At 35.8% G+C, this 14,767-nt stretch overlaps 1 protein-coding gene across 1 annotated transcript in view; it reads right to left on the reverse strand.

The window, feature by feature from the left end:
- The window catches only part of TMEM131 (transmembrane protein 131), a 181,294-nt gene that overhangs the window by 119,115 nt on the left and 47,412 nt on the right, over window positions 1–14,767 (reverse strand). The window contains exon 2 of the mRNA XM_081157292.1: window positions 14,286–14,347. Within this exon, the coding sequence (XP_081013418.1) occupies window positions 14,286–14,347 (62 nt within the window). The remainder of the gene's footprint in view (window positions 1–14,285; window positions 14,348–14,767) is intronic.

The following is a 14,767-nucleotide window of genomic DNA, read 5'->3' on the forward strand; positions in this document are numbered from 1 at the left end:
GTAGCATCATTCACAATAGCTAAAGAATGGAAGCAACCCAAGTGCCTATCAACCAATAAATGGACAAAAAATGTAATTTTACAACAGAACATTATTCAGTCTTAGAAAGGAAATTCTGATACGTGCTACAACATGGATGAACCTTAAAGACTAAGTTTACACTACTGCTAAGTGACACAAGCAGTCACAAAAGAACAAATACTATAAGATTCCACTTTATGAGGTACCTAACGTAGTCAAATTCATAAAGACAGAAAGTAGAATGGTGTATATATAATGGCCAGGGTTTGGGATGGTGAAAAGTTCTGGAGCTAGATGGTGCTAATGTGAAAACAAATGTAAACATACCGAATGCCACTAAACTGTACACTTAAAAATGGTTCGAAATGTAATTTTTATGTTACATATACGTTACCACACTCGAAAAAAGCTATAGCAATCAAGACAGTGTGGCACTGGCATAAAGGCAAATAGATTAATGGAACACGAGAATGTCCATAAATGAACTCACATTTATAGTCATTTGACTTTCAACAAATGCATCAATGCAATTCAATAGAGAAACATATACCTTTTCAACAAATGGAGCTAGAACAACTGGACAAACCTATTGGGGGGAAGTAAGCCTTTATCCTTATGTCACACAAGGCACTCAAACTAATTTCAGATAAACCAGAGTTCTAAGATTAGGAACTAATCTTTCTTCAACAAGAAAACGTAGGAGATTATCTTTGTAACCTTGAAATAGAAAAAGATTTCATGAACAAGGCAAAAAACCAATAGGTATAAAAGAAAAAAAAGACAGATATACTCACCAAAAGACATGGTTATGAAAATGAAAAGGCACACCACACAATGAGAGAAAATTTTGCAAATCTCATATTTGATTAAGAACTTGTATATCCTGAACTTCAATATAACGAATCTGAATACTAAACCACCTGATTCTTAAAAATTGGCTACTATACAAATGTCAGCTAAGCACATGAAAAGATACTCAGTATCAGCTACTAAGGAAAAGCTAGTTTAAACTACAATAAACTACACACCTGTTATAATGTCCAAAACTGAAAAGACTTATCATCTAAAAGGTTGGTGAGGATGTGAAGTCATTAGAACTGTCTTTCATACGCACCTGGTGGGAATGCAAAACAGGATCACCATTTTAGAAAAAGGTTCGCAATTTCTTATGAAATTAAACATACACCTACCATATGACCTTGCCAATGAACTCCTAGATATGTGCCCAAAAGAAACAAAAGCATAGGTTCATCCAAAGACTTGTATATGAATGTTTATAGCAGCTTTAGCTGTAACTGGTCAATACCTGGAACCACCCAAATTTCCATCAACAGGTGAAATGTGTGCTATCGCACAACAGAATACTACTCAGCAATAAAAAAGAATGAATTCAAGACTGGGAACCTTTCTTTCTTTCCCATTAAACATTTCTTTATTGTTTTACAACAAATATGCATTATTTTAAAAAGAACTTTAAAACAACATTTGAGTGGAAAAAAGCATAAACTATTGATACACACAGCAACATGGATGAATCTCAAAATAATTATGCTGAGTCAGACCCCCTCCCAAAAAGTACATGCTGTATGATTCCACTTATATAAAGTGATTTAAAATATAAACTAACTGATAGTGACAGAAAGCAGATCAGTGGCTGCCTAGAGATGGAGTGACAGTGAGAGTGGAAGGATCACCAAAGGTCACAAGTAAACTTTCGTGGGTGATGGATACATTCACTATCTTGATTGCAGGGATGGTTTCACAGGTGTATAAATATGTCAAATGTTTCAAATTGTACATGAAGTAACACTATATTGTATGTCACTTCAAAGAAAGTATAACCCAACAATTCTAGAAGAGTAAAACTGGTTTCCATTTGAGGTTGACAGAAAGGTGATTGAGGAAGTGTATTGCTCATGTACACTTTCTTGAGGGGGAAAACCTTTAGGAAGACAATCTAGCCAAAAAGATTACTCATGAAGAGCCACAAATGAGGAAGCTGTCTTGTGAAAGATAAGTAGATACTCAAGGTAAAGGAACTGTGGCAGTAAGGTTAGAAAAGTAGAAAGGAAATGTTTTTGAAGTGTAAGTCACAAAAGAGAAAAATAATTACTTAACAATTATAAAGAGTAAAATCTCACCCTAAGTACTGAGAGAAAGGGAGAGATCACAACAGACACTACTTTATTTCTAAGGTAATCTGAGAAGTGAAGGTTTAAAAATATCTTATATATCTGAAAACTAAGCCTCTAAATCGAGAGAGAAAACAACAAAGAGGAAAGCATAAAAATTATATGGACTGGATTAAACACAAATACAGTATGAATAAATGAGATCAACTTGTCTATTTAAAAAAGACAAACAGATTGTGTCAAAAGAGGAGGAAGAAGAGAAAAAGCAAGTAAGGGTCACACATTAATAACCTTACATCTTAAGTAAAAAATTTTATAAATCAAGAGCAATAAGAAAAAATAAAGAAAATAGAGAAAAGAATATTGTGATTGAAATGTAAGCAAAGGGAAAGAACAGGCAATTCAATAAAGACTACAAAATGGCCAATAATCATATGATCATATGAAAACATGATGAGCATGATCAGCCTCACTAAATAATGAAGCAATCCCTAGAAGACAATGCAATTTCATATTTCACCATCTGACAGGCAGGCACTCTTGAACTTTATGAATTCATGTCAAGAGATAAAGGTCTGTCAGGAGTACTCAGGGCGCTAAAAAAAATGCCCATGTCATGTAGTTTTGGATTTTCTATCAAATATAAGACATACTTACAATATTTCAAAGTAAATTTCAGTGAATGACAGAAACTTAACACTGGTAATTCGTGACTTACGACAAATGTTCTTTCCACTGTGTTTATCTCAAAAGACAAGCACAAGCTCCTTCCAATCCACAATCCAGAGTCTTTGCTGCTATTGCATGTAAGGGCTCCAGCCTCAGCCTAGCTGACTGCAAGGCCCCAGATGTCAGACCAACCTGAGAAGTCTCTCAGAAAGCATGCCCAACCAAAACAGGGAATATATGGAGAAAAATGGATCATTCTTCCAACTGAATGACCAGTCTCTGCAAAAATATATATATGTGTGACATGTTCTCAAATATTAAATTCTCTTATCACAAAAATAACACATATGATAACTTTATCCCTATAACCTTGTAGTTCTCCACTATATGTGAATGTATATATTTTAAATCCTCACCAGAGGATATCTTTTTGTTGATTTTAGAGAGGAGGGAAAGGAGAGGAGAGGAGAGAGGGAGAGAGAGAGACACACACATCAATGTGAGAGAAAAACATTGACTGGTTGCCTTCCATATGCACCCAGACCAGGGACTGAACCCACAGCCTGGGTATGTACCCTGACTGGGAACCGAACCCATGACCTTTTGATATATGGGAAGATGCTCCAACCAACTGAGCTGGTGTCTTGATATTTTTGATGGTCCCAACTGAGGAGACTACGCTACTGGCATTTAGGGGGCAGAAGCCAGGGATGCTGATAAATGCTCTATAATGCACAGGCCAGTCTTCTTCCTTCTTCCCCCATCCCACATCCACCAAGAACTTATCTAGTCCAAAATATAAATACTGCCAAGACTGAAAACCCTACAGTAACCTTAATTTTATGAAGAAATAACAATAATTTAGATTTTCCTTTGAAATGACATCTCCTTGCATTATAAATCAAAGTGCATGATTATCACAACTGTATCTCTAGTGGACTTTGCAGCTCTTAATATATTGGAGACATCTGAATACAGGACTATATTTTACAGATAAGGAAACTAAGCCTCTGAATGATTCGAATTACTGGTCAAGGAGCAAACGGTATGAGTCAAACTCAAATCCTGTAATCTGATCTATTACATCCTTATTATTACACATACCCTTGATAAGACTATGTGCCTAGTACTGACTTCTTCAGCCTTACATGAGCTGAAGTTGGACATATTATTGCTAACAATTTTTAATGTTGTCATCATTTTATGCTATATAATTGAACAGAACATTTAATTTCCTTAGAAAAATTCAACTAAATGAAATTTACTACAGAATTAAGCAAACAAGGTTAGTTGTGTACAAGGCACTAGGTGCTTAGATATAAGACAAGGTGTGTGTCTGCCTAGAATTTAAGGTTCTCCACAGCACAGGTCAGGCATGTACACAGGTCAGGCATGTACACTGGGCAGTGTATCAGTGTCACATATTGTGCGGCTTTCCCCGGGGCTGTGCTTGAGAAGATTAGACAAGTTTCCTTGCAGATGACCAGATTTCTTTGCCATCTTCAGATATAAAATTACATACTTCTTCAAGGACTGGGGTAGGGGTAGAGGATGAGGTACACTTTTGCTTACGAAAACTAACCTTACAGCCTTGCCTCTCATCAACTACCTACCCCCATCCCTCAAAAGGTTCTCTGCAAATAATACTGAAAACAGATCAAGCACCTGGGAGGCAGTTGTAGAAATTTTTAACTCACAAAATGGGTCTTCCCTAACTTTTAAAAAAAATTGTTCTGCATCATGTATTTACCTATGTGTATTTTAATACAAATTTTTATTGAGGTAATTGTAGCAGTAAGACTAAAATAATAGAAAGGAACATTTTAGCCAGTTTCCCCCAAAGTAACATTCTGCAAAAGCTATGGTATAGATCACAACCAGGATATTGACACTGACACAATCACATATCTTATTCAGATTTCCTCAGTTCTACTTGTACTCACCTATGTGTTTGTGTATCTATTAATTTCTACTCAAGTCTCACTCCTGTAGGTTAATGAGTCTACCACCACAGTCACGATTCAGAACATCCCATCACCACAAGGATCCTGGGTGCTATCCTTTACAACAACCAACCTTCTGTTTCCCCCTCCCCCAAGCTCCAGCAACCATTATTCTGTTGTTCACATCTGATATGTCATCTCAAAACTGTCATGTGCACGAAATCATACAAATACAACCTTGGGGGTTGGCTTTGTTTACTCAGCATAATTCTCTGGTGATTCACTCAGGTTGCTGCATGTGGCGAGAATTGTTTCCGTTTTTACTGCGGAGCAGTGTTCCAGGGCATGGATGCTCCACGGCTAGTTTAACTAGTCACCCACTGAAGGACACCTGGGTTGTTTCCAGCTTTTGACTATTACAAACAAAGCTTCTGTGAACATGTCTCTGTGTGAATATAAATTTCCATTTCTCTGGAAGAATTCACTAGAGTGCAATGCTGGGTCACAGGGTAACCACGTGTAGTTTTATAAGCAGCTGCCAAACAGTTTTCCAGAGTGGCATACACGTCCACACCCACTAGAAATGTATGAGTGATCCAGTTTCTCCCCATCCTCGCTAGCACTTGGTGTTGTCACTACTTTGTGTGTGTTTTTTAATTTGCATTTTCCCGATGGATACTGATGTTGAACACCTTCCCATGTCTTTTTTGTCATTTCTATGTCCTTTTCAGTAAAATGTCTGCTCGTCTTTTGCCAATTCCTAATTAGACTTTTTAAATTATTATGGAGTTTTGAGAGTTCTCTATATATTCTAAAAACTAGGTGCTTTGCCTCTTAGTCTATAGTCTGGCTTTTTACCTATTTCAGATGGTCTTTTGCAGAGCAAGTTTTTAATTCATCAATTTTTCCTTTATGGAGATTGTAGTTCTGTGTCAAGGCTTTGGTGTCAAGAATTCTGCCCACTTCTATATCCTAAAGCTTTTCTCTCATTTCCCCCCCCCCAAAGTTCTATGTTTATATTTAAGTTCATCATCCATTTTGAGTTGTACAAGGTGTGAGGTTTGTCTGTATGATTTAATATGTTTTTGCGTTCTTTGTTCCTAGGTGTTAACAACTTGACATCATGAGAAATGGCTGCTCTGAGTATAAAATTTGTTGTTACATTTTAAAACTAACTATGTAGAATAAGAAAACAAAGCTATGTTACACAGAGAAAAATCACTTAAAGGAAATAAATTGAAGTATTAATATTTTAATATGCTCCCCCCATAATATGATCACAAAATCAATACCTATTTCATGTATTTTGACTTTGGGTGGTGAACATACAATACAATCTACAGATGATGTATTACAGAATTGTACATCTGAAACCTATAATTTTATTAACCAATGGCACCCCAATAAATTCAATAAAAAAATTTAAAAAAGAATTTAGAAGAGTAACTGGCACTTGGCAATATCCAATAAATTATTATAGTTATTTATTATGTTTCCAAATTTTCCATATTTTCCACAAGCTTATATTTCTTTTGTAATAGAAGTATTTTTTAAAAAACATTTTTTATTAATTTTTAGAGAGGAAGGGAGGCGGAGGGGGGAGAGAAGGGAGGAAAGGGGGGAGAGAGAGAAACATTGATGTGAGCAAAACATTGATTAGCTGCTTTCTGCACACCCCCTACCAGGCATGTGCCCTGACTGGGAAATGAACTGCAACCTTTTGATGCATGGGACTATGCCTAACCCACTGAGCACACTGACCAGGATGTGAAGTATTAAGGGGGGGAAAAAAAGATGAGTAATTTTTACAATTCTGTGCATGCCAAATTCCTATCTTCCTCCCTATTTATCTTAAGAGAACAGAAAGCGCTTAGAAGTTGATAATCTACAGTCCACAAGCCAAATCCGGCCCACCACTGGTTTTTGCTTTTCCATTTTATTATTATGCATAATGTAAAACTTGCCCATCTTAAGCATTTTTAAGTGTACAGTTCAGTGGTATTAAATACATTCATAATGTTGTGCAACCATCACCACCCTGTACCTCTAAATCTATAATTCCTTTCATGTTGTAAATGTGAACCTCTATACCCAATAAACACTAAAAGTCATTCCCCATCCATTCCTCCTTTTCCCCCTGGCACATACAATTCTACTTCCTGTCTCTGATTTGACTACTCTAATTACTTCATCTAAGTGGAGCCATAATGTGTTTGTCATTTTGTGACTGACTTACTTCACTTGGCATACATCTTCCAGGTTCATCCATGTTGTAGCTTATGTCAGAATTTCCTACCTTTCTGAGGCTAAATAATGCTCTATTGTACGTATAGGTCACATTTTGTTTCTCCATATGTCTGCTGATGGACAAGGGTTGCTTCCATGCTTTGGCTATCATTAACAACGCCACTATGAACATGAATGTCCAAATACCTATTTGAGAACCCTGATTTGAATTCTTTTGAGTATATACCCAAAAGAGGAATTTCTGGTTTATATCATAATTATATTTTTAATGTTCTGAGTAACTGCCATACAATTTTCCAGCAGCAGCACGATTTTACATTCCCACTAACAGTGCACAGGGTTCCAATTTCTCCACATCCCCACCAACATTTGTTACTATTTTTTAAAATATCCTAACCCGAGGATATGTTTATTGATTTTAGAGAGAAAGGAAGGGGGAAAGGGAGAAAAGGAGAGAAGGAGGGAGGGAGACATTGACTGGTTGCCTCCTATATTGTGCCCCAATGGGAGACTGAACCTTCAACCAATGTATGTGCCCTGACAGGGAATTGAACCCGAAACCTTTTTGTTGTATGGGACAATGTTCCAACCAACTAAGGCACCCAGCTGGGATAGTTTGTTTGTTTGTTTGTTTTTAGACAGTGGCCATCCTGATGGTGTGATACCTCATTGTACTTTTGATTTGCATTTCCCAAATGATCATCGATGCTGAGCATCTTTGCATGTGCTTATTGGCCATTTGTATGTCTTCTTTGGAGAAATGTCTACTTGAATCCTTTGTTCATTTTTTAATCAGGTTGTCTGCTTTTTTGTTGTTAGTTTTATTCTCTCTATATTAATCCCTTACCAGATATATAATTTGCAAATATTTTCTCCTGTTCAGGGGGCTGCCTTTTTAATCTGCTGGTACTGTTTTGTCTGTTTTAAAGATTTTTCAATTGATTTTTAGAGAGAGAGGAAGGAGAGGGAGAAAAGAGAGAGAAACAATGTGACTGCAGAACATCGATCAGCTGCCTCGTGCATGCCACTACTGGGGATCAAGCCTGCAACCCAGGCATGTGCCCGGACGGAGAATCAAACCGGCAATGATTCGGTGCACGGGAATATACCCAACCAACTGAGCGACACAGGCCAGGGCAATACTGTCTTTTGATGTATAAAATTTAAAAATTTTCATGAAGTGCAATTTGTCTTTTATTTTTTATTGACTGTGCCTTTGATGTCATAGCCAAGAAATAACTGCCAAGACCAGTGTCATAAAGCTTTTGTCCTGTTTTCTTCTAGGAGTTTTATGGCTTTAGGTCTTACATTTTATGTCTTTGATCTGTTTTGAGTTAATTTTTGTATATGGAGTTAGGTGATGGTCCAACTTCATTCTTTTGCTTGTGAATATCTAGTTTTCCCAGTACCATTTGTAAAACAACTATACTTGCCCATTAAATAATGTTGGCACCACTGACAAAAATCGTTTGACTATATATACAAAGGTTCCTTTCTGAGTTCTTTATTCTATTCCATTGGTCTGTAGGTCTGCCTTCAGGCCAATAGCACATTATTTTGATCACTGTAGCTTTGTAGTAAGTTCTGAAACCAGGAGGAGTGAATCCTTCAGTTCTGACCTTCTTTTTCAAGGATATTTTGGCTATTTAAGGTACCTTGAGTTTCTATATGAATTTTAAGATGGGTTTTTCTATGTCTGCAAAAAAAAATCATCGAAATTTTGATAGGAATTTCACTGAATCTATCACATTAAGTAGTGTTGGCATCTTAACAATATTAGTCTTCCAATCTATGAACATGGGGCTGTTTCCATTTATGTTTTCTTTAATTTCTTTCAGCAGTGTTTTTAGATTTCATTGTACAAATCTTTTGCCTCCCTGGTTAAGTTAATTCCTAAGTATTCTATTCTTTATGGTGCTACTGCAAGTGGACTTGTTTTTCTGATTCATTTTTGGATTGTTCAGTTAGTATACAGGCATACCTCATTTTACTGCTCTCTGTTTTATCGCACTTCAGATATTACATTTTCATCAACACTGAGGCAAGACACACCACCAGAAAAAAGATTACAACTCACTAAAGGCTCAGATAAATGTTAGCATTTTTTAAGCAATAAAGTATTTTAAAATTAAGGTATATACACTGTTTTCTGAGACATATGTGATTGTATACTTAAGACTGCAGTATAGCATTAAACATTAACTCCTATGTGCACTGGGAAACCAAAAAAATTCATGTGACTCACTTTATTGTGATATTAATATTCTCTTTATTGCAGTGGTCTGAAACTGACCCCACATATCTCTGAAGTGTGCATGGAAGGCTACTATACCTTCCCTAATTCAGTAAGAAGTCACATCTGCTGCAGTCTTGACAAGTCACATGGATGCTTGAACACTTCCAGTAATGAAAATTCACTTCTCTCAGGGAAACCTATTTGGTTCTGAAATTGTTAGCCTTGATTTTAATATTTTTGCTTAAAATAAGTTGACAACTTTAGAGCAAAATTTTTTTAAAAGGTGTGTAATATTCAATGACCACTTTAATAGAAAATTTTAAGATATTAAATTTCTTTAATTTATTCCTCCTTACTGGAGACTTTCTCTACACTTGACCTATTTTCCTTGCATGCATGTATAAGAGAAAATATTCACTTGAATCATCTCCCCTGCCTAAAATATGCTTCTTCAGCACTTAGATTATCTCTTTCAGTTAAAAAGTACATACTGATTTTTGTGTATTGATTTTGTATCCTGCTACTTTGCTAAGTTATTAGTTCCAACAGTTTTTTTGTAGAAACTTTAGGGTTTTCTACATCTAAGATCATATCATCTGCAAACAATTTCACACCTTCCTTTCTAATTTATAGGCCTTTTAATTCCTTTTTCTTGTCTAACTAGTCTGGCTAGAACTTCCAGTGCTATGTTGAAAAGAAGTATTCAAACTAGGCATCCTACTCTTGTTCCTGATCTTAAAGGAAAAGTTTTCATTTTTTTTTTTTCACCACAGAGTATATGTTAGCTGTAGGTTTTTCATACATGGTTTTTCTTAACTTGAGGTAGTTTCCTTCTGTTCCCAGTTTACTCAATGTTTTTATCATGAATTTTGTCAAATGGTTTTACTGAAACAATCGAGATGAGCATGTGGTTTTTGTCTTTCATTGTATTAATGTAGTGTATTTACACTGATGTTGAACCATCCTTATATTCCAGGAATAAACCCCATTTTTTAATGTAATATTACTCTCTTAAATCATGTAGAAAACAGAGTGGAGTTTCAAACCATTATTAGAATAACACTAGCTTTTATAATTGCCATGTATTCATTTTTCACTGAGATCTTTGTTTCTTCATATGGCTTCCAGTTGTTGTCTAGTGTAGTTTAATTTTAACCTGCAGGATGGACTCCCTTTTAGGATTTTCTAATGGTAGGAAACTTTCTCAGCTTTTGTTTATTTGAGAATGGATCCTTCACTTTTGAAATACATTTTTTTTTGCCAGATACAGGATTCTTGGTTGACAGGTGTGTTTTTTTCTTTTACAACTTTGAATGTATTGGCCTACTGGCTTCTGGTCTCCAGAGTACGTGATGAAAAATCTGTTGACAATCTTGTTGAGGAATCCTTGTGTGTGGTAAGTCCTTCTCTCTTGCTGCTTTCAAGATTCTCATTGCCTTTCAAAAGTTTGTTATCTACTGTGTGCATAAAAGGACCTCTTAGACCAGCCTACTTCTAAGCACACCAATTAGGAATTTACCTCTTATCTCTAAGGCAACCCTGTTAACCCTCAGGCAGCAGAGTAACAGAATCAAACTTGCTTAATAAACTGCCAAGACACAACAAAAATGCTCACAAAAATAGTAGTTCTCACAAGTGCTTACAAAAATGGTAGTTCTCTAGCTATCACTGCCTTCTACTCAGGGTTTCCTATCAATGAACATACAATGAGCACTCAGAAGAGTATTTATAACCACTGTTTTTCGACCAAAGTTAGAACACAGAATTATGAATTCTTTTTTTTTTTTTTAATATATCTTTATTGATTTCAGAGAGAGCGGAAGGGAGAGAAAGAGAGAGATAGAAACATCAATGATGAGAGAGTCACTGCTCTGCTGCCTCCTGCATGCCCGTCACACTGGGGATCGAGTCCGCAACTTGGGCATGTGCCCCGACTGGGAATTGAATTGCAATCTCCTGGATCATAAATTCGACACTCAACTCCTGAGCCACACCCGGCTGGGTGCCAAAATTATGAATTCTTATAAGCTTTAAAAGAGCACACTAAACTCTGCATGTGCTCAACTCATTATGGAGTTGCCTTCCAATGTCTTAAAATTTTGTTAATTATTCTGGCAGAATAGTGGGGAAAAAATATAGAGCTAGCCTTTTCCTTGGGCTTTATCTTCATTTGTTTATAAGAAAAGTTAGATTAGAAAACAGATTAATGCTTATAAGTGAAAGAATATCTTTTTAAATTCAATCTTACAATCTTTCAAAGGAACAATTCAGGAAGAGCCAGTCACTTGGATCAGTTAGCATTGTAATAACAGTTTTAGGCACTCCTCTGGTGATGAGTCTTAATGCACATTTCTTCTGTGTTCATCTTAGGAACTATTTATCTTTATATATTCTATACTCCAAATCTCAGTAGCCTTGCCAAGTGGGTAATACAATGGACAGAGCACCTAGTACAAAACACATGGCCTAGGAGCATTCCTACTGTGTCTAACCATAACTAATATTACCAGTGGTAACCCATGGAATGTGTTCGAGAACTGCATAGGCATTGTGCTGTGCAAAGAGCTCTGAAACAAAACAGGCAGGGTACTTTCATCTCAGTATTGAGCAAATTACTTAACTTCAATGAGACCCATTTTCTTATCTTTAAAAAATAAATCAAAGTAATTCTAATCTTTGTAGCAAATTTTTTATGAGTTTTGGCAATTTTTACTAACTTATCATCAACTAATTTTTAGGACTAAAAAAATTACTGTAAGTCAAGTCACATGAATGTAACATAAATTCCAGGATCTGGGAAAGAATGCTCTCAGGCAAAATTCTCATTTTTAAATAATGTAAAACAGAGCTGTTGCTTTGACCCTTTCCCTGCTTTTTTAATTTGGAGAAACCTGATACATATTCTGCCACAGAAAGGCTACATGTACATACTTTGTTCTAATCATACTATAAGAAACCTGGTGTTAAGAAATAGTTAAACCTATTGGAAAATTAGTGTTAAAAAGAATGACATTACGTCAAAATCAAAACTGTTGCTAGGAAACATCTTTCAACATTAAAATGAACAATTTTTATACATCTATTCAAAAGGGTCTTATAGTCTGCTACTTAGGGATATATAATACACTTCATATACCATCTTAACACTGGGCATTCTGCAGGAGTCTCAGTGAGGTTTCACTGTAGCTGAGGTAACCAGTTGGTACCACCTGCTCTCAACAAGCTCTTGTCCAAGCATTTCTGCAGACCCAGAGTATAAGTAAACCACATCCCGGTCCACAAGCTCTTCCACAATCAAGTTCACTTAGATATGGATTGACAGTCTCCCCTAGCAAAAATACAAATCAGGCTCCAGAATTTTCAAAACGAACAATCAACTTGCAGTCTAGATGTTTAGTTCCTAAAGGACATAGATCCTCCCTTAATCAAAATTCTCAGGAATTTCCCAGAAATTCAGCCCTGATTTGCCTGCCATCTAAATCCTGCAAACAAACAGCTAAAGGGAATTATTTAAAACAGTCATCCCTATAGGTTCTACAAGTTCTCACCTTGTAACAGATTAAAGAACTAGGGGGGAAAAAGACTAAAATCATTTTCTAGTAAGAAGACATCACAAAATTAGAGATTATATTATATTGTTTTAAAATATAAAAAGCCATAAAAATACTTTCTGCAAGTACCACGCAGCCACCACCTGCTGTGTTTCTCAACATCTCTTATGTAAAGGTAAAAATGATACATTTATTTAAAAATTTGGAACCAATAAAAGTATTGTCAAGAATACTTAATTGCTCCATTGCCAGAGGAAAATAAACCTTAAAAAGCATCATTTGTAATCTTGCTCTGTTTGCTTTAGTGTCTGAAATCTAAATTCGTGCTCAAATTCAAAGAGAACCCCAGTTGGTTTTGCTCAATGGTTAGAGCTTTGGCCTGCAGACTGAAGGGTCTCAGATTCAATTCCAGCCAAGGGCACATACCTCAGTTGCAGGCTCGATCCCTGGCCCTGGTCGGGACATGTATGGGAGGCAACCAATCGATGTGTCTCTCTCACATCTAAGTTTCTCTCTCTCTCCTCCCCTTCCACTCTCTCTGAAAAGCAATGGAAAAAAATATCCTCAGGTGACGATTAAAAAAAAAAAATTCAAAGAGAAATCTTATTCCAGGTTTCTAGAAGAATCATTTCTCTATAGAGTTTTAATCTAACTTTTAAAATTTTTACTTTCCTGCCTTTATCACAAACTATAGGAAATTCAGCACTATTTAAGTCATGTATTTAGTTATATACAAGTAAACAAATACATCATAGGCATCATGTAATATAGAGACTAATAATCACACGCAGAATGAGAAGACCAGGATTCTAATACCAGTCCCACTACCACAAAGTCATGGGATCTCAGGCAACTTTCTTAATCTAAAATTTGGTCTCCCTTAAATATAAAATGAACAAAAAATTATCAGTTATGCTGCCAAATAACAAGGTACTTAAAAACAAATGCTATCATTACAAGGTGGGAAGTACTGTAAGATAAGCATAGAATTTGAATAAAGCTTGGGGGGGGGGGTGTGATCTGAGCTAGGTCTGAAAGGACAGGATTTTATCAGATTATACTTTCTAATTTTATGTAAAACATATTTAAAGATGGGCTGAGGATGGCAAGTGGAAAGATGATACAGATGTAAATCTATAGGACTTACATTCTCTAGAGAAGTTCTTGTCCAGATAAATTTTTGGAGGGCCAACATCGAATTCAGCGCTTCACTCACTGGCTCCATCCTCGAAGAACTCACACATATCCCATAGCTCCTGATCTGACTCACCCCCACCCAAAATCTCCCAGAAATATTTAATTTAAAAGATAATTCACATAACTAAGGAGGTTTTATTATTACCAAGGATTCTACTGACCTTTCTTCACATAAAGCTCATAAATATATATTTCACAGAAGGCAGCTACATATTTAAAAGAAAAATAATAATCAGATATTATTCAAGGCTTGACACTGAGATAATTCTTTAATTTAAAATACAATTACCTGTAGTAGCCCTCCATCATCAAAACGCAGCACTTCTATTATGCTCTCCGACTGAATAAATGCTGTGAAGGAAACAAAACAAACTATCACTTAAAGAAACATAAACTTGATTTTAAATCTTTTCAACTTAAAGTTGCTACACTTTTTATATTTTAAAAATATACTGCAGTGATGGTGACAGTTAAAGAGGAAAATACAACTAATACTAAGGGTTTTAACAACAATGGAATGCTTTAAAATAATACAACCCAATTAGCAACTAGCTTTAAACAAACTACAGGCAGTGTAAACCACTTGCAAAATATCTATTCCTACTATACTGCCAGAAAGCACAAAATAGTCATATTTGACTAGATACAGCTGATTATTTTCATTGATAGATTATTGGAAATATCATAACTACAGAGCAAAGATCACTACAGGACTGTATTTTCCCCCGAAGTAGTAAGCTGGCATTTTATATCATCTGCTCTTTTATAGGG

The sequence above is a fragment of the Miniopterus schreibersii genome (genome assembly GCF_964146895.1).
Source record: "Miniopterus schreibersii genome assembly, chromosome: 13".
Lineage (NCBI taxonomy): Eukaryota > Metazoa > Chordata > Mammalia > Chiroptera > Miniopteridae > Miniopterus > Miniopterus schreibersii.